Genomic DNA, 21,925 nt, shown 5'->3' with positions numbered 1-21,925 from the left:
CCGGCCCCCGCAGCCTGAGCGCGCCCACCTGAGCCGGTCTGCGCCCACCTGAGCCCGCACGCCGGCGCCATGGCCGAGCAGGAGAGCTTGGAGTTCGGCAAGGCGGACTTCGTACTGATGGACACCGTCTCCATGCCCGAGTTCATGACCAACCTTCGGCTCAGGTGAGGGCGGAGTGGCGGTGCGCCCGGGCGGGAGCCTGCGCTTTCCCGAGAGGGGGCGCCCTTGCGGTGCGGCGGGATTGGGGGTGTCAGGGGCGCGCCGAGCTCGAGGGTTGGAGTGCGGCCGGATGGTAGTGTCCGGGGGCCCGCCGGAGCTCTGTGGTTGCGCCTTCCCGAGGGAGGACGCCCCGGGGTGCGGCTGCCTGGGAGGGTAAGGGGCGTGCCGAGCCCCAGGGCTGCGCCCTCGGGAGACGGGTGTCCTGGGTGCTGTCCGGACGCGGGGGGGGAGGGGTGCGAGGGGTGTGCGGGCTGGAGGCAGCGCTTGGGGCAGGGCCAGCTAGCTCGCTGCCCCAGGTGAGTGATGTGGGCGGGCCGGATGACCTAATGGAAACAAAAGTAAAGGAAAACGCAAACTTCAGGGAGAGTTGTGTGGCGGCCACAAAGGCCCTGGGAAGACGGGAGGGTTGTTTTGTAGAGAGATTCGGGTCTCATCCTGGTTTCGCACTTGGTTTTCTTTTTCTCCATTTTTTTTTTTTTCCTGGCGTGGTTCCATCATGTCATTCAGGATGCTATGGAGTAGTGATCCCTGAGCTTGTCTGTTCCAGGACACTGGCTATTTTTTTAGTTACTTTCTAAACGTAATTAGACACGTTTCCAGACATCGAAGAGACTGCTCTGCTTGCCAGTGCCAAGATAAACTGTCTGAATTTGACAAGGCGTTCATGGTTTCAGTTTTTTTCAAGGAGTTATGGATGGAGCCCTTGTGTTACTGACATCCTTGAAAATGTAGTCACAACTCAACGCCCTGAAATGGGCTTCCAAGACGAATTTATTTTAGAAACTCTACATGTGATTATTTCACTCCTGATAGAGTATATGTAAACAGAACTTTAGTTTTGACTTTTTTTTTGGTTAAACATTACAGTAAATGGAGTTTCAAAATAACGGAGTTTGGAGGCATGGGGTGGTTCCTGGAAGTTCTAGCCCAATTTCTTGTAAGGTTTATAGCTAAATATCACTCCATAAGCTTATAAAGTGAAGATCGTGATCTAGGTTTGAGTGCTTAACTAACTCTGCTTCTCAGTAATAATTACCTCTGTTCGTTTTAACTTAAGAATTTTTTTTTAAGATTTTATTTATTTTTTTGACAGAGAGAGACAAAAGAGAGGGAACACAAGCAGGGGAGTGGGAGAGGGAGAAGCAGGCTTCCCGCCAAGCAGGGACCCCAGTGTGGGGCTCGATCCCAGGACCCTGGGATCATGACCTGAGCCGAAGGCAGACGCTCAACGACTGAGCCACCCAGGCGCCCCTAAGTTAAGAATTTAAAGAAAGTTTTTAATCTTTGGAATTGCAAACCCCATAGGGTCTTCTGCTCTTCTCCAGGCTTCACTATGTCCCAGAGTATGGAGCAGGGGTGCAGTTCTGAGTTCTACATCTGCCTACTACAAGCTGACCTCGAACCAGTCTGTGTCTATTTGTAAAATAGTGAGGATCTTCAAGATTTTTCAGCACTTACGTTCTTTTCTGCTTTTACATATTATTGGTCCCAAAGTCTCTAAGTGTGAGGTTTGAATCTTAAACATTATTAAAGTGAGCCTAATTTAACCTTGCAGTTTAGTTCTACATTGTGCAATGTAATTTAGGAGGTAAGGTGGGAGGATCCCAAGAACTATAAGATGTATCCTTATCTCTCAAAGAGGTGACAGTGCTAATCAAGACAGGGAGAAAGGTGGAAATTCCTCTTGATTTAAATAGTAAATCAAGAAAGCAATAGAAGAGTTAAGCTTTGTAGAGCTTAGGTGATTTGTTGCCAAGAAATTGTACACGCTAATTGTTCTGGAGTTCAGAAGAGGGAGAGGTGCTTTAGGCTAGCTCATAAACACGAGGAGAGAGGTTCAGATGAGTTGCAAAGGATGGGTAGGGTTTGTCTAGGTGGAGAACATTCCAAGTGGATGCAGTGGCATGCACAGAGGAGTGGAGGCATGAAAGCTGATTCTGTTTGGGTGGTAGTGAACATACTAAGTTGCTGGAGGGGAAGGAGTTGATGTTGGGGAGTTGTGGGAGGAATCACCAGCTCATTAGCACGACCCTTGGCTAATGCCCAGGTTTCTGGGGCTACCTTCACACCCAGTCAGTGAGTCAGTCAAGATCCTGGCCGTTTAGACATGCTCATGTATCTGTGTGTATACTTGACGACCCTGAGAATTGGCTGCAATTCTCAATGTACATCTTTCAGTGATTGTTCATGGTTTACTTATAAGCTGGGAGTAGTAGGTTCCCAGTAGCCGTAAACACAGTCTCAGCATAGTGTAGCAGCAATACCCTTGCCCTCTTTAGTTGTTAAATCCTGATTACCCAGGTGGAAAGCAGTCCTCTCTCTGATAGTTTGGATTTCCTATTGCCCTGTTATCCCTCCAGACTGTTTTAGTGTTTAGCTGGATGAGCTTCCGGGCTCACGCTGTTGCGACCCTTGAAACATTTGTTTCACTTTGCAAAAGGTGACTAGAAACACCGCAGGTCCCAGTGCTCTGGATGTTGAAGTGTTTTTATCTCCTGGAACATGGGTGGTTGGGCCAGGCGCGTGTAATTTATGGTTGTATACGGACAGAATTTGCGTGTTTCATCTCTCGGTGGATGTGTGTGCATGAGCCCGATCATTCGCGATCATTCGTGCCTTCCCCAGGTTGTGGCTCCTTCTCTCACTTCTGTCAGGAAGGTCCTGTCTTCTGCTCTCTCCCCTCCCTCCCCCCCACTCTTCTGCACGGCCCTCTTCATTTGTGGTCGGTGACATAGGTACTGAAGACAACACTGGTTTCAGGGGGCTGTGCCATCCAAACCTGATTGTAATTTTCCTGATACCAGCTCCCAGCGTAACACTGGGCACATAATACATTCCTTGGAACAACGCTTTTTGTAGAGCAAGAAGAAAAAGAGGGAAAAAGTTGTATCTTTAAAGCTTTTATGACGTTCATTTAGAATTATCTTTTTACTTTGCTACTCTGCTGGCCTCCTTTTCCCCTCTTGGAGCTAACAGTTGATTTTTAGACATTTGCTACAATTGATGTAACTTTCCTCATACTATTATTATTTTCAAAAATTCATGTAGGTGTGTGTCTGAACCTGTGAGTCTGGATGAGGCAAGATTTAAGGGGTGATGTGGATTAGTGTGAGTTAGTATTATCTGTGAAAGAGTTACACTTCTCTTTCTTACCCTTATATGAAAAACTGCTAGTATTTTGAAGGCTGCTTTCTTTCTCTCCTAGAAGTCCCTTGCTGGGGGAGATCTGTTCTATTTAATTCTTTTTCCTTTTTTGGTGGGGGTGCTGGTGGTGGTGGTGGTGGTGAGCTCCTCACTGCATTTTTAATGGGTCTGTGCCCAGGAGTAAGATTGCTGCATAGACACCTCTTGCCTTCATGGTCAGGCCTGGTTCCTTCCAACAGCCCTAATGACCCCTTGCAGCGCTGGCCACAGTGTCCTCAACATATTCTGCTTTCTTTGAAGCCCCTTACTTTTGGGACCTGGAACCCTTTGCTGGGCCATCACTGTGCTTGAGTCCTTCCAGCCTTAGCAGCAGCTTTGCACCCTCTCTCGAATTGAGAATCCCGTGAGCGCGAGCTGCATGGAGCAACTGCTCCTCACTCCCCACTTAGTCCTGTGAGCAAAAGGGAGAAGGCAGGCCGCTGCTCAGGGCTGGGCCCTGGCCGAGGACCGCATCCCAGACAGATGTGCTTTTCATTTCACTGGGCAATGAAATGCCCCGTAGGCTTCCAGGAGTCCAGTTTCCTAATTTTGTTGGTGATAGTTCCTGTTTTGAGAATAAGGCGTCTGCTCAGCCTGGTATCTTGGCTCCTTGGAAATTTAATTTTTCCTCCCCTCTTTCCTTACTGTTTTTTTCTCTTCCATAAAAGTAGTCGTTTGAAACACTGTTTGCCGGAGTCACAGGCAACTTCTTAACACAGCATGTCTGTTACACTTTTGCTTAGACCAGGGCTTCTCAACTGCAGCACTCTTGACACTTGGGCGTGGATAGTTCTTTATTTTGGGGGGCTGTCCTGTGCGTTGTAGGATCTTTGGCAGCATCCCTGGCCTCTACCCACCAGATGCCAATAGCACTACTTTCCTCCCATTTATGACAGCTGAAAATGTTTGCAGATATTGCCAAATGTCCCCTGCAGGGAGGTGGGGGGGGGGTGCAAAATTGTCTCCAGTTGAGAATCACTGGCCTCAGTTGTTCTCATTCCCTGGAATGTCCTCCTCCTTCCCTCCCCACTGCTCACATGCTCTGCTTGTCACTCTCACTCAACTTTTGAGACCAGTTCTGCAAAGTCTTTCACAGTCCTCTGAGTCAGGGTTCATTCTACTCTTACCTGTGCTCCCAGGACACATGGACACTTGGTCCTCACTGTTAGAGAGAATGTATCAGGTCATGTTGTTGTTACCTGCATGCCTGCCTTCCCACCCAATAGTGAGCTCCTCAAAGACAGAGAGCGTCATCCAGAGGTGGATCCAGGTTTTGTGGCCCTGAAAACTCATTACAGTTGTGGGGGTGGGGGAGAACCATGTTTAAGAAAAAGAGTATAAATTGTGAATGCCAAATTAGATATAGGCTTTGGAAGGGGACAGTGCAGGTGGGTAGTGGTGAAGCAAACCCATCGCTGGTCCCCTTGTGTTTCCTATCATGCTGGGCACCTATGTGTTCAATACATTTTTAAATGCGTTCACTAAACAGTCAAATGTTGGTTGATCTTCAACCAGTGGAATTCTTAACTTAAAAAAGCATACAATCTTCTCAAAATGTTGCAGTTATTTTAATACAGCTTAACTGTGTCGGGGAAAGAGGGGAATGAGCTGTAGCATTACTTACGCAGGCACGTACACACACTCACTCACTCACTCATTCACTCACCACGCCACCTCTGTACTCTTTCCCTGTGGCTGCTCGGTCATTTGGAAAATTTGATGAGACAAAGGGCCCCTCTTTCTTGCCTGGGGCAAAAGCTTAGGTACTCTGGGTGGTCTTAAAGCAAGTGTAACTCTGCAGTTGGTTCAGAGTTCTAGTTAGAAGTAGCTGCAGTTAAATTTATAGGAGAGGTGAATGGCACACTAAATCTTTTTGGCTTCCATGTGAAATTCTTTGGCAACCACTTTTAGAGGCCTTCGGAAAAGGACAGTTTGCTCTGTGCCTGTTTTGCACATTGGCCTCATATTGGGACAAAAATGAGAATTTGGGTTTTGGAACTGCCATTTGGAGTGAATCACCCTGCCGTCTTGTTTCCTTTCCTACTCTGTGACAGATTTCCAAGACTATTTTTATTCAGGGTCATTTGTTGACCCTGGAGACTTCTGCTGCATTTAGCTCCCAAGTAGAGCCAGATGTGGGTGGAATCGAGCCCTCGGAAAGCTGCTACTGGTGCGATTCATTGCAGTGTCTGAAGGGCTCTACTTCTACAGGAAGAGATAAGCTTTGACTTTTTTGCTTAACGTGGAGACAAAAGATGGCGAATCTGGTGTAGATAGAAATGTGTTTATTTAATGGTCCACATGTAAGTTGTCTGCACTGGGAATTATCCTACTGTGGAGAGCTGTTGGTTGACATTCCCACCTAAGTCTGAGCCAGCTCAGCAAAAAGGACCCTATCTCAAGGACTAGTCCCGTTTTAGGATAATTCTCTGTCATCCATTGCCGGGTGGCTGTTGAGACTGGATTGAGCCATTGCCCAGCCACTGGCTACGTCCATCTGGTGGGGAACTTTGCTGTCAACAGTAGCTCCAGCCCCGTGGGGTAGATCACCTATTGATGAGCCTCAGTGACATGGCTTATAAGGATGTCAGCTGTGTTCATACATAGGTTCAGAGGGTTGCAGCATTTAAAAATATATATTCTAAGCCTCTTTTTGTCTGTTAAATTCCTTGGTTAATATGATAGTTTTATTTCCCGTGGGAAGCAGGCTCCTTTCGGTTCAACTGCTATATAATTTCTGGTTAGATCTCTTAATAGAACAGTGTTACCCAAACTTTAGTTTTTGGCATTTATGGGAAGAAGAACTGGGAGAGCATTGCTTGTTCAGGGCACAGGGCGCAGTGGAAAGAGCACAGGGGCTTTGAGACCCGACTGACCCAAGTTCAAATCCCAGCCTCGCTTTTACTCTTTTTAGCATTATGATCTAGGGTAAGTTAACATCCCTAAGTTTCAGTTTCCTTACATGTAAAATGACTGCTTTTTAGGGTTATTAGGATGAAATCACATGATGTGTAAAAAGTGCCTGGTCAGTGCTCGGTACACAATTCCGTCTCTACTAATGTTAACTGTCTTCCTGAATCTTCCCACATTACCTTGCTTCCCTGTCCTGACTTCATAACCGATCTATAGCTAGCTATTTTCACATCTTCCTTCCTCATTAAGACAGATCCATTTGTTTTGGTTTTATTTGGGGGGCAAAGATGAAAATATTCTAAATGGGGTTGGGGTTACCTAGTGGAGAGGGCAAGAGCATTGGAGATAAACAGATCTGGACCTTAATCCTGTCTCTGTCCACTTACTAACACCCATGTGGCCTTGGACAAGTTACTTAGCCTCCCTGAGCCTCGGTTTCTTCACTTGTGAAGAGGGTGTTATTGTGAAGCTTGGATTATAGCGCCTGTAAAGCACCCAACATGGTACCCAACTCCAGTGTTGTGACTCCAGTCTTTGGACTCCAGTCTTTGGGAAGACTGAAGCAGAGTAGATCCTCAGTAGGTGGTCCTCTGTGTCTCGCCTCTCAATCTTCTCTCAATCCTGGCCTGTGGACCAAGTGCTCTTGCTATTTCCAGTTCCCTCTATCAGTATCTCTCTAAATGTACCATAATACTGCTCCCGCCAGGTGTACACTGTTTAGTTTCCAAAAGTTTTAAACTTTTTGGAAAAGGAAATCAGTTCTAAATATTCCAAAATATTTTATTCTTCATGTCTACTGTTCTGTGCTTTCACAAAGGTTGGTGACATTGTTGCCCAAAATCCGCAGGTGCTATAGCTGGGTGATGAACTTTAAGTAGAGCCTCTAAAAAAATAAAATAAAAATAATCTGTAACTCATTTCCTTAATTAATTAGAGATTCTTTCTGTGTGTATGTATGTATTTTAAGTTTTTATCTTAATTTCAGCTAGTTAACATGCAGTGTAATATTAGTTTTCAGGTGTACAGTATAGTGGTTCAACACTTCCATACAACCCCTGGTGCTCATCATGACAAGTGCCCTCCTTTATCCCCGTCACCTATTTCCCCCATCTCCCCACCCACCTCCCCTCTGGTAACCATCAGTTCTCTGTAATTAAGAGTCTGTTTTTTTATTTGTCCCTTATTTTTTCCCTTTGTTTTGTTTCTTTCTTAAATTCCACATATGAGTGTAATCATATGGTATTTGCCTTTCTCTGACAGACTTATTTCACTTAGCATTATAGACCTTATATATATTTAGTATAACCTCCTGGCTTTAAAGCTAGCAGCTACTTCAATTCTTGCTGTGTGCTTATCTCTGTAGTGGGTACTTTCATGAGGGTTGCTTTTTTAAAAAAGTCACTCTTTGGGGGCTCCTGAGTAGCTCAGTCATTAAGCGTCTGCCTTCGGCTCAGGTCATGGTCCCAGGGTCCTGGGATCGAGCCCCGCATCGGGCTCCCTGCTTCGCGGGAAGCCCGCTTCTCCCTCTCCCACTCCTCCTGCTTGTGTTCGTTCTCTCGCTGTGTCTCTCTCTGTCAAATAAATAAAATATTAAAAAAAAAAAAGTCACTCTTTGGGGGATAGCTGAATCGGGAGTAAAAGATACCTTCATAATTAGGTCAACATAAAGTAGAATATAATTGAGCCAAAAATGGATAGTGCAGACAATCTGTTGTTTTAAGGGCTTCCTAGAGAGAAGGAATCAACAAACCACATATTTTTTAAAAAGCGAGTACTGGTGACAGTATAATTGAGCGCTCATGTGTTAGGCACTAGAGCTCAGAGGGAATTCAGAAAGCGAGAAAGATTGGGAGTAGGGAGGACATGCTCTGTGGAAGGGGTAGAATGCAAGCACACCCTTGTTGGAAGTAGAGGAATGGCATCTTGGAAACAACCCTTTCCATGGGCCTTGCTGCCTCATGGCCCCTACTGTGCTGGCCTTCTTTTTTTCTCTCTCGCCACCCACTCTTAGCATGAATGGGCTGGCCCTGCTGCTAGCCAGCTTCCATTGCTCAGAATATTGCCCCCCCCCCCGCCACATTGCTGCACTTTTTTCATTCCTTTCTTATGCTGCCCCCAAATTCTCCCAACTGGAGATTGAGTTAGGTTGATAAGATTTCTCTTACATTGGTGTCAATTTGCTCAAACCTTTCTTTCTTATGCCTAGTTGAGATCAGTTAGGAGGAATGGAGAATTTCATTTCTGAGAAATAATTTTGCAGCACATAACTATTCAGGGATAAGGCAGACGTGGGATGGAGAGCTGAAATCGTGGGGGTGGAGGGAAGGGATGGGCTGGATATAGTGTGAGCTCAGTTCATTTTTGGGAGGCAGGCTCTAATGGCAGGAAGGGTGCCTGAGAAAAACTTTGCTCAATGAAAAAATTTATCTGTGGCTCATCTTTGGGCCTAGAAGAGGAAATGGAATTTTTTTCCTTTATCTTATGTCTAATTACAGAACTTCCAAGACTCAGCACCCAGACTGCGTGTATGGTCATTCCATTGTGGGTTAAAGAGACATTCGTGAGCCAGCCTGTGAACCTAATCATGGCTATTTTGGTGAAATAGAGTGGTCTACTTCTGTGGAAAGTAGACCATTTTTAAGTAAAGGGCTCTGATAAGTGACTTCAGTTGATGGAGAAGCGATTCAAGAGCATCATCTAGTTCCTCCTTGGTACTTTGCCCACCTTCCATTCTCCTAATTATCTAGCCTCACCCCTGAAAATATCCCTATTTATATTCTAGGCACAGCTGCTCTTGTGGGACTGGTCACTGTTATATCTGAACAAGACCTCCTTCATTTCCCCTACATTTCTGCTCCTTGGTGCACAGTATAGAAGTGGATTTCACATTAATTAGATTAACTCTAGTAAAGCTATTTTGCTTTAATAAAATGGTTGTTTACTGCTGACTGAACATAGCTTTTTTCAAAAAAGACACAGGCCGATTCATAGTTCTAAAAAAAACCAAAACAAAAAACAAAACTTCTGGAATAGATGGAAAAATATATCAAGGAACAAACACAACTTTGCTTTCATTCCTCTCCTCCATATATCTCCCACAGCTGTATTACTGAGACCTGGGTGCGGGGGTGGGGTGTGGAGAATACCACTTATATACACAAGGTTCACATAAGCGCTAGAAGCAAATGAATTAGTCAAAAAATGGCTTCATCTAAAACAATGAAGCAAACACCAAGAGAAACTCAAACAATTTTTTTCCCCCTCTGACCACAAAGTCTGCTTTGAGTAACTTGTACAATAGAAGATCATCCGTAGTGGGGTCAGGGTGATTGCGAATGGCTCTATCTCAAACTGTTGCTTTGTGTTCAATATAAAGTCAAGAAAAATTTTATAGTCAATTAAAAAAAAAGTCAAACTCTGTTTTAAAAAAGTTTACATTTAATTTTGGATAACCCTAAAATTGGTCATGTTTTAGTTTTGGCTTTTATAGACATCTAGGTCATTTTAAATGTATTATAGGTTGAGTTAGCCTGATTCTGCCATCCTGGCCTATGTTCCTTATAATTAAATCTTTGCCAAAAAAAAAAAAAAAAAAAAACCCTCAAAAAAAAAAATCTGTAGAGTAAATGTCAGTAAGTACAACTACAAGGAGTTTCTCACTGCCTTCAACCTGTCCTATCATATTTGTGCCCCGATTCTAGTCTCCAGGTCCTGAGGGCAAGGACCTTATCTTAGGGAAGATAAAGTCTTCTTTGTCTCTGAAGGCTTATTGCCAGGCATTAAGGACAAAATGTTTTCCCCTCTAAAAATGAACGAATACATGAATGCATATATTTCTGCATCTTTGATTCCTGCCTGAACTATGTATTGTATTTTATATAATTATATAATCTGATTTTTTTGTTGTTGTTGTGACTCTAGTCTTTGGGAAGATGGGAAAGTGAAACTATCATTACTCTTGCGGAAAAAAACCCCACTAAAATATATATGAGTTTTTGCGAAATGATAGACATCTTCTTTTCTTTTAAAAGACTTGTAGAACTCAGACATATGAAGCCTAACATCATATAAGAGGAAAACATAATTCATTGGTACTTCGATCTTGAGCTGTGTTTTGTTGTTGCTTACCTTAGCAAATTGACTGTTTTTACCAGCATTGTGATGCCTTTATATAGCTTTGTATCTTTGTTGAATATCTCTAAGGGACATGCTTTTATACAGCAGATCCAGTGACTGAGGCCATTTAGATAGGTGCTATTTTTTTTTTACCTGCATTCTGTGGTGTCCCTGGCCATGGAGGTGCCTGAGAAGCAGTCTTCCATTCCAGGTGGGGATGGAATAGGACTTCAGGCCCCCTGCTTGCTTCTGCTTCCAACACAGCAGCTCTACTTCTTATATATTGGGGTTCCAAGGAATTTTTGTTTGGAAGGAAATACTATCACATTTAAAGATTTTTTATTTATTTATTTGACAGAGAGAGACATAGCGAGAGCAGGAACACAAGCAGGGGGAGTGGGAGAGGGAGAAGCAGGCTTCCTGCTGAGCAGGGAGCCCGATGTGGGACTCGATCCCAGGACCCTGGGATCATGACCTGAGCCGAAGGCAGACGCTTAACGACTGAGCCACCCAGGCGCCCAATACTATCACATTTAAAAAAAACAGTTTGAAAACCACTGTTCTAGGTGATTATTTTCCAGACGACTTTTATCCTTGCAAACATACCCAATTAGAAATATTTCCAACCAGGAGCGCCTAGGTGGCTTAGTCAGTTAAGTCTTCCACTCTTGATCTCAGCTCAGGTCTTGATCTCAGAGTCTTGAGTTCAAGACCTGCATTGGACTTCATGCTGGTCATGGAGCCTACCTTAAAAAAAAAAAAAAAAGAAAAGTATTTCCAACCAAAATGATTTAAAAAGTGGCAACGCAGTATAAAATAATGAACAAAGGAATAATTCAGTTATCCAGATTTAAACATGGCTGTATTATATGCTGTATTACTTCTGCCTCAGTTTACTTCAGTTCTCTCGGCCTCTATAGTCTTAAAATGGGACTGATCCCTACTACAAGGTCATTTCATCAAATGAGACAACAGGTGGGTTGTTGTTCTTAACACACCAAGGGTGTTCAAATGTCAGTGCTTTCTCATTTTTGCCTCCTTATGTGGAATATAAAGAAGGAAATTTAACTTTTTTTCTCTGCGACTTAGATCATCATGATCATAGGTATGAATAATTGCTTTTATGCCTTTGGGATTTATTGAGAGACATGTAGTGTTTTGTTCCACACCAAATTGATCTAAGCAGTTCAACTTTTTAGTGTATATGGGTAAGTTTCTATCATTTCTTTCATTGAATTCTCTCTCTGTGAATTCTCTCTTCCCTCTTAATTGATATCTAATCTTCTCCAGGATGCACTTATAGAATGGCCTATAAAGAAGGAAAGAGTTAATGTGTTCTGATGAAGATTGAGGGTTTGAATTGGATGTATCAATTGGAGGGCATGAGTTTGGAGACCTTTGTCTTTTTATCTGCCCTTCTTTGCTCAGAGGTATTTTTTTTTCATGGCTTCGGTGTGTTTGACTGGAAAGGCAGGTAGAACTCAAGGCTGAGTTCTGAGTAGCTAAGGTGCTACTCTGGAATGTGTTGCTGCCATTGGTATTTGAATTACTTATGTGGTTGATCAAACCAAAGTATGAGTGGATTTTTCCACCCCATGTGAATTTCATGATTGCTCATTGATTTGTGATAGGCAGCTGCTGGTGGCAGAGTTTGTTACTGTTTGCATCCCTGCTTCTTAGGTTCCTGTTTTATCTGAAACCTTTACTGAAAAGGAACCTCTTCTTTAACTTCTTGATTTATTCTAGGCTGGTAGTTCCCAAATTTAGCTTGTCTGAGAATTACACAGCTTTTAAAATATATACCTCCTGGAGGTTCTGATATATTAAGCCTCATTAATGCCCAGGTGATTCTCCTGCCCAGCCAGCTTAGGAACCACTCTCTTAGGCTACTGGTTTTTCACTCCCTAGTTGTGTTCTGTTGGAGCTAATGGGCCGCGACCATAATGGGAACTGACTGGTATAATAACACATGTATCCAAACAGTGTTCTTAGTTCTCTTATGATTATTAAATCAATTAATTATTTGCTAGTTGCTACTTTATTCTTCATCCTGACAACACGTTTTCTGTTTCACCCTATGGTTATGGTTGTCCATTGTTAGCATACTATATATTATTTTTCTTTCTGTCACCAGATTCTCCATTCAAAAAAGTATAATCATGCCATCCTTGTTAATGCCTTGATATATATCTATTTCTTTATAATATTTTGAACATATATAAATTTATATATTTTGAAATTTGGACTCATGCTTATGCAAGGTATAACCTTGTAAATAGTTTTCTCATATAACATAGTAACTTAAGCACTTTTCCATGTTATTAAATTGTCTTTGAAAGTATGATAGTAACCATGTTTTTGTCATTCTTTTTGGGGTATGCAGGGGCAATCCAGACAGACATGGTTTCTTCTCCTACAGAGCTGATAAACCAGCAGGGGAGGCATACGAAATTGGTAAACAACTAAAGAATAATAATAATAAGTGCTGTGAAGGGCAGGAGCAGGGTTCCCTCATCGGAAAAATGGCAGTGGCATATGTGTGGTGTGGGTGCGTGCTGCAGACAAGGCATTTTATGAGGAAGTTGGGTTTAACTGAGATCAGAAGGATGAGGACTCTGTTGGGGGGCAGGGGGAGGCAGGTGTGGGGTGGGGGGATAGAGATAGGGCAGTACAAGCGAGCAGAATGAATCACAAGGGAGGGAGGGAGATGTTGACAGACTGATGCTTGGTGTGTTTCAGAACCTGAAGAGCATCCAGTGCGGCTGGAGTCTCCAGGCAGATGGGGGACAGGTGATGATGGAACACTGTCAGGGAGCACACTTTGCAAAGGGCCTTGGGAAGTGAAGGATTCAGACTTGGGGCGCCTGGGTGGCTCAGTGGTTTAAGCGTCTGCCTTTGGCTCGGGTCATGATCCCAGGGTCCTGGGATTGAGCAGGGAGCCTGCTTTTCCTTCTGCCTGCCACTCCCCCTGCTTGTGCTCCCCCCACCCTCTGTCAAATAAATAACATATTTTTTAAAAAAACATTCAGACTTTGGATACACTTGGAAACTACTGAAGGGCTTTGCACATCTTGCAATCATTTCAGGTGATAGACTACTTTGAAGTATCTGGGTTGCTTCAATTTAGCAGCCCGAATTCCCTGGTTCTGCTGGCTGGTGGTTCTGAATGTTTGTTTTTGTCAAATTGGGGAATAGAGTGTGGAGTTGGCAATTGCTTTCTATACCCTTCCTTAAGAGATAGTGAACACAAATACGGTCCTATTTTGATCTGTAGTCTGACAAAGCTATTTCTTGCAGTAGGCAGCCCAAGAGCAGAGCTTTTTTTTTTTTTTTTAAGATTTTATTTATTTGAGAGAGAGAGCGAGCTAGGGGAGAGGCAGAGAAAGAGGGAGAAGCAGACTCCCCGCTGAGTGGGGAGCCCGACACGGGACTCGATCCTAAGACCCTGAGATCTGACCTGAGCCGAAGGCAGATGCTTTAACGACTGAGCCACCCAGGCGCCCCAAGAGCAGAGCTTTTGAAATAATCTTGATAATGACTAATAGGCTGCAAGTGGTTTTCAGGGACTTTTTTTTTCTGATTTTATGCTTCAAGCAGGAGAAGAATTCTGAGCCATGAAGTCTCTGAGTCATAGAATTTAATGCCAGAAGGGGAACCTTGAGGTTATCTCACTGATGTAAAGATAAAGAAGTTAGGAACACAGACAGTATGTGATTTGTCCAAGATTCTTCCCTAGTCGAGTGGCACAGTTACTGCTGGAGCAGAAATCTCCTGTATCCTAGCTCTATGTTTATTCTTCTTTCCCTCTCTTCTTAGCTCTATTGCTTTGGAATCAAGTAGCAGTTCTTTAAGTTCCTTTGTGATCAAGCACATAAAACATACTTGCCTGAGATGATCTGAACGGGTTGAAACAATGGAAAAGCTAACAGTGTAAATAATAAGTAAATCTCTAGTTCCTCTGAGGGGCAACAATAGAAATACAAAATAACATTGAAAGAGTGTCAAAGATGAGGGTTTTATAGACTTTGCTGTGCATCCACATTGACCTGCAAGGGTCGACTTGGAAGTTTTCTGGCTCAGTTCTGCCTCTCCAGGAGGGGTGAGGAGCTCCCACACCACCTTGTATCAGTTAGAATACTGTTGGCTTCAACTAAAAGAAAACCTGAACAAACCTTTTAAACAAAAAGGAAACTTACTATCTCACACAACCAGAAGTGATAAGAGAGGCTCTGGCCGGTCCTTAAAGCCTTTGGCTCCACTGGTCTGATTATCTCAGCCCTGCCTTTCTTTTTGTGCTGGTTTTGTCCTCAGGCTGGGGGAAGAGCGTTGTAGCACTTCTGTGCATCCCACTCAGATGCAGTAACTTCTGGAGGAAGGAGAGGGAGCCATCTGCTTGTCTTGTGCTTCTCTCTCAGGAAGCCTCTAGAAGACTTCCTCACATTTCCTTGGTCAGCATTTGCTCACATGCACATTATTAAACCCATCACTGGCTCAGAGGAATGTGGTTAACATGATCGAGTTAGAATAGTCAAGAGCTAAGGATAGAGTTCATTTTTCCTGAGGCCCATGACCACATGGAAGGGAATAGATACCCAAGCAAAATTGGATTCCTTGTTCTTTCAGGAAGGAATGAATTTTAGGGACAGAATAGGATATTGGATAGGTGACCAAGAGTGCCTCCTATATATTCTTTTACAAGCTGTGTGGACAGAATGGTGTTCGTTCAGAAAAAATGCTCAGTATGATGGGGGCACTTGAAACTCTGTCATTGGGGAATGACTGAAGGAACCACACATAAGACATGATAACTGTGGTGTGTTTTCCCATACCACCAAGCAGCTCTCTAGTTCTCAGTGGACACCAATGGCATGTCTTACAGATTTAATGCGCACAAATCTGGTATTATCTACATGGACATAGTGTCAGAGCCCGAAGGTTAAGGGCTTAGTCCCACAAGACTGCCCTCCACTTCAGACGCCAACCCCAAGTCCAGGCTGCCCCCTGTGCTGCTGACCCATCAGCTGTAAATAAGAGGTTCCCGTGACCCCTTCCTCAGGGTTTGATTGATTTGCTAGAGTGGCTCACATAACTCAAAGAAACATTTACTATGTTTGCCAGTTCAGAATAAAGAGTATGATATGGGATACAGATGAACAGCTAGATGAAGAGGTGCATAGGCCAGAGTCTGGAAGCATCCCAGGCATAGGAGCTTCTGTCCCTCCACACTGTGGAATATCCTAGATCACACTGATAGAAAATGGCTGTGTATGTATCGGCCAGAAAGTATGCCATGACGTATGATATATTTAATGAACTAAGTTGTATAATACCCCCCTTTTTAAACGAAGAGGTGAGTGGCATTCCTTCTTGTATTAAAACAAAAAGAAGCAAGATGAGCATGGGGCATCTTGCTGTGCCAGAAAGCAAGGAAATCCTCCAAGCTTGGTGGGAAATACAAAGAAGATCTAGAAACCAGTTTGAAGGAGCTCCCCTTGTCTAAATCTGGGTCGGTTTGAGCATCAAACTGAAATAGGAAACCACGAGTCCATGCTTACATAAACTAATAAATTAATAGCTTGAACTTCGATGAGGAATAGCAAAAAAAAAAAAGAATGCTGTTACGGCGAAGTTTGGCAGACACTGCCTTAATCACATGAGCAAGAGGAACAGCATCAGTAATGGGACAAATCAGATCACATACCATGTGAATAGATGCAGTAAGGACACAGCATCATTTCTGTAACATTCCTGCTGAAGATGCGTAACCTGAATCTAAGCAGAGCAAACATCTGGCAAATTCAAGTTGAACGGCAGCCTACAAAGAAACTAATCTCCCGAAATGTCAAGGTAATGAGAATCAAGGGAAGACTGAGGAAATATTCTAGAAAGGAGAGTAAAGAGACATAACTAAGGGTGAAGCATGAGTCTGAACTGGATTCTTCTCTATAGGACATTATTGAGACCTTTGGTGGAATTTGAATGGGGTCTGAGAATTCATTGTTAATAAATGTATCACACTGTATCATACTTGAATTTCCTGATTTTGATGATTGTGTTGTGGTTGTGTGGGAGAATGTCATTGTTTGCAGGAAATACAGGTCAGCAAATCACTGTCAAGTAGTTCAGGAAGAAAGAAAGTACTTGGAAAAAAATTTTTTTAAGTTTGAGATTGTTTGGAAAAAAAAAAAAAGTAACTTCTACCTAGACATCAAATGGGTTCCCAAAGGATGTAGTAAGTCTCTGGTTACGGGGATTTATTGAAACAGAAGTTGGAAGTTCAGTCGCCAAGGTTGTTGTAAAGGGGTTTCATGCACCTGGAAGATTGGTTTACATGGCCTCTGAAGCCCTAAATGCTAAGATTCTGGGTGTCTCTCTCTATATTTTAAAGTAATAGTTGAATTTATTAAATACGTTTATGCCGGAGTGCCTGGGTGGCTCAGTCGGTTAAGCGGCTGCCTTCGGCTCAGGTCATGATCCCAGGGTCCTGGGATCGAGCCCCGCATCGGGCTCCCTGCTTGGCGGAGAGCCTGCTTCTCCCTCTCCCTCTGTCTGCCGCTCTGCCTACTTACGCTGTCTATCTCTGTTAAATAAAAAATAAAAAAATTTAAAAAAAAAAGTGATTCTAAAAAAAAAAATATGTTTATGCCTTCAGTTACTACAGATCCAAGGAGATTGACCTCTCATACCAATCAACAGATATTATTTAAAACTGTTTGCTAGAGACTATACACTAAGGACCCAATCTAACTCCCTACAAGAAGTTCATGATGTAATTGGGTAAAAGGGACATTGGCGTAATAAAGTGTGTGACCCCCATAGTGTAGTATAGAATAGATGCCAGGTTGTAGGTACCAACATGGTGCAGTTCAGACTAGGAGGATGTTTCTATGAGCTTTGGGGATTAAGGAAGGCCTCTCTGAATGTGTGGGATGGGGCTGAGTGTTGGAGCTTGAGTAAGACTGAGGTATGCATGACATAAGAATAGCAGGGAAGAGCATTCCTTGCAGAGGTCCTCTGTGAATGGGCATGATGTGTTCAGGGACAAGGAGAAGACGAGTCTGACAGGTTTGGAGGAGAGCTCTGCTTTCAATTCAGTATAGTTAGGGAGACAGGACTAGCTTCCACAAAAGGGAAAATGGGGAGGAAACTGATGATTGGGACAGCTCTGAGACATAAGGCACTGTGTTAGATGGTTTCTAATTAATTAAATTTATTCATTCATTCATCTCTTTTAATCCATTCAGCTCTAGGTGGGTGTTATACTGATTATATGGATGTGAAACGTATTCAGAGAGAGAAAATGATTTTCTCAAAGTCACATTGCTAATTTAAGAAGCACTTTGAATTTGAAAGTTGGGCATGGGAATGACAGCAAAGCCGATACCCTTTCTCCTAGCCCTGCTGCTGCTTGCAATGGAAAGGAGTAGGGGCACTAATAGAGACTGAGGGCACTGGCTACGTGTGTCGATATTGAAAATAGTATTGGGAAGGGAGAATGCCTCTCACATTGAGATCGAGGTGCCCATGGGACCTGTGTGTGAGGTGTAGATAATCAAAGAGAGCATAAAGAGTGAGTAAAGGGCCATGGACTGAGCCCTGAGGAAATCTATATCTAAGGGACAGTGAGAAGAAGCACCCTAACAGGAACCTGAGGTGGAGCATCCAGGGAGGTGGGAAGAAGACAGCAGAGTGTGATATCACAGAAGTCAAGAGAAGAGGAGTGTGGGCAGTGGAGGTGAGCACTCCAGAGGTCACGGAAGAGGAGTCCGGTAGATACTGCACTGTGGAGTGCTTTGGAGACTTTAATGAGCATGGTTTCAGTTGAAGGGTGGAGGTGGAAAACAGCTGTAATGGGTTGAACAGTGAGTGGGGAGGGGGTGAAGAGGTAGAATCGGTGAGTGGTGGTAGAGCTTTCAAGAAGTTTGCTCTGAGGGAAGGAGAGGCCACAGCTACAGGAGGTTGTAGATGGGTTTTTGCTTGCCTTCCTTCCTTCCAAAGATTTATTTATTTGAGAGAGAGTGAGTGAGCGGGAGGAGGGAGAGGGAGAGAGAATCCCAAGCAGACTCCCCGGTGAGTGCGGAGCCGAGCACAGGGCTTGATCTCATGATCCTGAGATCATGGCCTGAGCTGCCGAAATCAAGTAGGATGCTTAACCATCTGAGCCACCCAGGCACCCCTCTTTCTTTCTTTTTTCTTATTTTAAGTAGACTCCACACCCAATGTGGGGCTTGAACTCACAACTCGGAGATCAAGAGTTGCATGCTCCACCGACTGAGCCAGCAGGCATCCCTGCTTTTCTGTTATTTTTAAGCCTGGGAAGTTGAATATGAATAAATGCTGGTGGGAAGGAGGCAGGAGAGAGGGAGGTTTGAGGGAAGAGATAGTCTAATGCAAAGACCCCTGAGGGGATGTGAAGCAAAGCGCTGGAATTGGGGGAAGCAGTGGTGGGCAGGCTGGGGAGAGGATGGGGGCACCCATGCTTGTTTAAATTGTCTCTCACTCTCTCCCCGCCATACATCAGAAGGCTTTGTGTGCCCATGCATGGCGGCCTCCCTGACCAAAACATAGCTGCGTGGTCCAGGCCATTTCCAAAAAAACATGGTCCGTGAATAGGTCCACATGCACTTTTGGAATGATGGCGACTCATATTCTGTTTAAAGCTGCTCAGTGCAGTGATGTCTGTATAATGCTTTTGTTCTGAGACGTCTCCCATAAAAATGGGTGTAAAGGGAGAATGAGCGCAGGAGAATGAATATGCCCTGAAGCAGTGAAAGCTAGTCCTGCCCCAGGGGCAGCGGGTGTGAGCCATACTTCTCTGAGCTGATTACTTACACATGCACTGTTTACTCTGACATGACCTCCTTTTGTGCTGTTTAGTTTGTGTTCTGAAGAATTGTTTTGGTCTATAATAGTTGACAGATTTTTTTTTTTTTTTAATGGTATGAAGCTGGCAGGAAAAAAAAAAAGTAGTTCTAGACCTGCAGTGTAGAAATAAGAGGAAGGTGTTGTGTTAGATGCTAAAATGCAGTAAGGAGTAAGAGGCCAACGTGGGGAGGAACACACATTTTCATCACTGGTGGATGGAGAAATAAATTGTGGTATTCATATGATAGAATAACAAGACAACCACAAAGATGAACGAACTACAGCTACATGCATCAGCGTTTAAGTTAACTCACAATCATAATACCGAGTGAAAGAAGCCAGCCATGAAACAAAACCTGTGCTCTGTCTATATAAAATTCTGTCTATATAAAATTCAAAAACAAGCAACAGGGATCTATGGTGTTAGAAGTCAGGATAGTGGCTATTTTTGGAGAGGCGAGGAAGAACTGGTTAGGAGGAGGCAACAGGAGGGCACCTGGGGCTGCTGGTAATAGTCTTGACACAGGACTGTCACATAGGTATGTTCACCTTGATAATTCATCAAATTGTGCATTTACATTTTGTGCACCTTTTTATTGTTCTGTTAATCACCATACATTACATCATTAGTTTTTGATGTAGTGTTCCATGATTCATTGTTTGTGCATAACACCCAGTGCTCCATGCAGAACGTGCCCTCTTTAATACCCATCACCAGGCTAACCCATCCCCCCACCCCCCTCCCCTCTAGAACCCTCAGTTTGTTTTTCAGAGTCCATCGTCTCTCATGGTTCGTCCCCCCCTCTGATTTCCCCCCCTTCATTCTTCCCCTCCTGCTATCTTCTTTTTTTTTTTTTCTTAACATATATTGTATTATTTGTTTCAGAGGTACAGATCTGTGATTCAACAGTCTTGCACAATTCACAGCACTCACCATAGTACATACCCTCCCCAATGTCTATTTGTGCACTTTTATGTTCATGTTATACTTCAGTGAAATAGGTTTAAAAATGAGGAAATAGTATAAAAATCAGCAAGCAATTAAGAGTTGATGAAAGTCCTTTGAAATGTGTTTTAAAAAAATGATTGAGGAAACAGTGTAGGAACCAGCAAGCAATTAAGAGTTGGTGAAAGTCCTTTAATCTTGTGAATGGCATCATAAAACTCCTTTTAACCAATGAAGATTAACCAACAATTCTGTTAATGTCAGCTGAAGGTATGGATGGATTTGCAGAGGCTGGAGGAGCAACTGCTAAGTATGGGATATATGTGTGTATGAGAGGTGACATTCACATGTGTATGTTACACGTTGGCCTCCAGTAGAGACCATAGGATTGCTACTCAGTGGAGCCTGTGGATTCAGCCAATGCACTCCCCAGCAAAGTATTCCAACTCCCTCCAATTCCTGTGTTCTGTAGCTGTAGTTACAGCCTTTATCAGCCTATTCAGCCTTTACCCTGTCTTTATTACTTCAGCTTACTTTTTCATTTTGCTTTGCGTTTCAGAAGCCTTGAAAAATTGTACATTTATGGGGTGTTTTTAATCCCAGGTTCTACTTAACTGGCTTAGTTGGTTTGTGCACAAGAAGTGCAAACGAATTCTAACATTAGTTTGTCAAATAAAATTAAATCTGTCACTACTGTATACACTTCATATAGTGTATCTTGAAGAATTATTTTTTATTATTTGTAGTTTACAGTTGGCTTCATCAATGATTCATTACTTGAAGCCAGAAAAAAAAAAAAAACTGCAGTTGATTTTCTTAGATGTGCAAGCTTCTTCACATTCAGGTTTATTTCAGGTGGAATTTTGTTTTGTAGAAGAGGGTGACTCACTTATGAGGAATTTTGAATAGTTAAGCAAGGGAGAGATCTGTTTTTCAGAATTTCATAAATTTTCAATTGTCTCCACTCTGCCAGGATCCATTTTTGTTTCTTTATAACCTCTTATGAGTTAGATCTTCATGATAACTCTGATTAATAAAGTTCTCAGGGGTTACCTAGTGCATGTGTTTGGAAGGAACAGAAAAGAAAGTCTCCATGAAGTGAAAAGGAGCTACTATTTTTCCTTAGTTTGGCCTGATTCCAGTATAATTCCAGTTGTTGACATTGCTAGTAAAAAGAGTATTTGACTTTTTTTCTGTTTTTAGGCAATTAAGCTAATTCGTGTGTATATTTGAAAGCACTATCTATATTAAAGGTGACTTTCAAACATGGGCCTCAGAATGAGAAAAAAAAGTTGGGAGAAAAATTCTTACAGATTAAGTTAAAGACTTGCATACTTTAAAAATCACCTCAAGAGAGCTATGTAAACTGAAGGCAGATACCACAACTTCATAATGTTGAATTTATTAATTGTTTCAGTAACTTACTTGTTAAATTTACTATCTTGTGTATATTGATTCTTGGAACATTGGTTTGCTGTATAGAAAAAAAAAAATCCCCTCCCCTTTTTATTAAGTAGGCTCCACGCCAAGTGGGGCTTGAACTCACGATCCTGAGATCAAGACCTGGGCTGAGATCAAGAGTCGGACGCTTAACCAACTGAGCGAGCCTCCGAGACACTCTGGGGAAAAAAAATTCTTTTTTTTTTTTAAATTTTTTAATTAAAAAAATTTTTTTATTCTTAT

At 43.0% G+C, this 21,925-nt stretch overlaps 1 protein-coding gene across 1 annotated transcript in view; it reads left to right on the top strand.

Moving 5' to 3' along the window:
* The first annotated feature begins 6 nt into the window (after positions 1-6).
* Positions 7-21,925, top strand: part of MYO1D (myosin ID) — a 380,578-nt gene continuing 358,659 nt past the window's right edge. The window contains exon 1 of the mRNA XM_021704452.2: positions 7-164. Within this exon, the coding sequence (XP_021560127.1) occupies positions 70-164 (95 nt within the window). The 5' untranslated portion in view covers positions 7-69. The remainder of the gene's footprint in view (positions 165-21,925) is intronic.

Source organism: Neomonachus schauinslandi, chromosome 15, assembly GCF_002201575.2.
Source record: "Neomonachus schauinslandi chromosome 15, ASM220157v2, whole genome shotgun sequence".
NCBI lineage: Eukaryota > Metazoa > Chordata > Mammalia > Carnivora > Phocidae > Neomonachus > Neomonachus schauinslandi.
The sequence above is the reverse complement of the archived record's forward strand: the minus strand, read 5'-3'. Positions and strand labels throughout refer to the sequence as shown.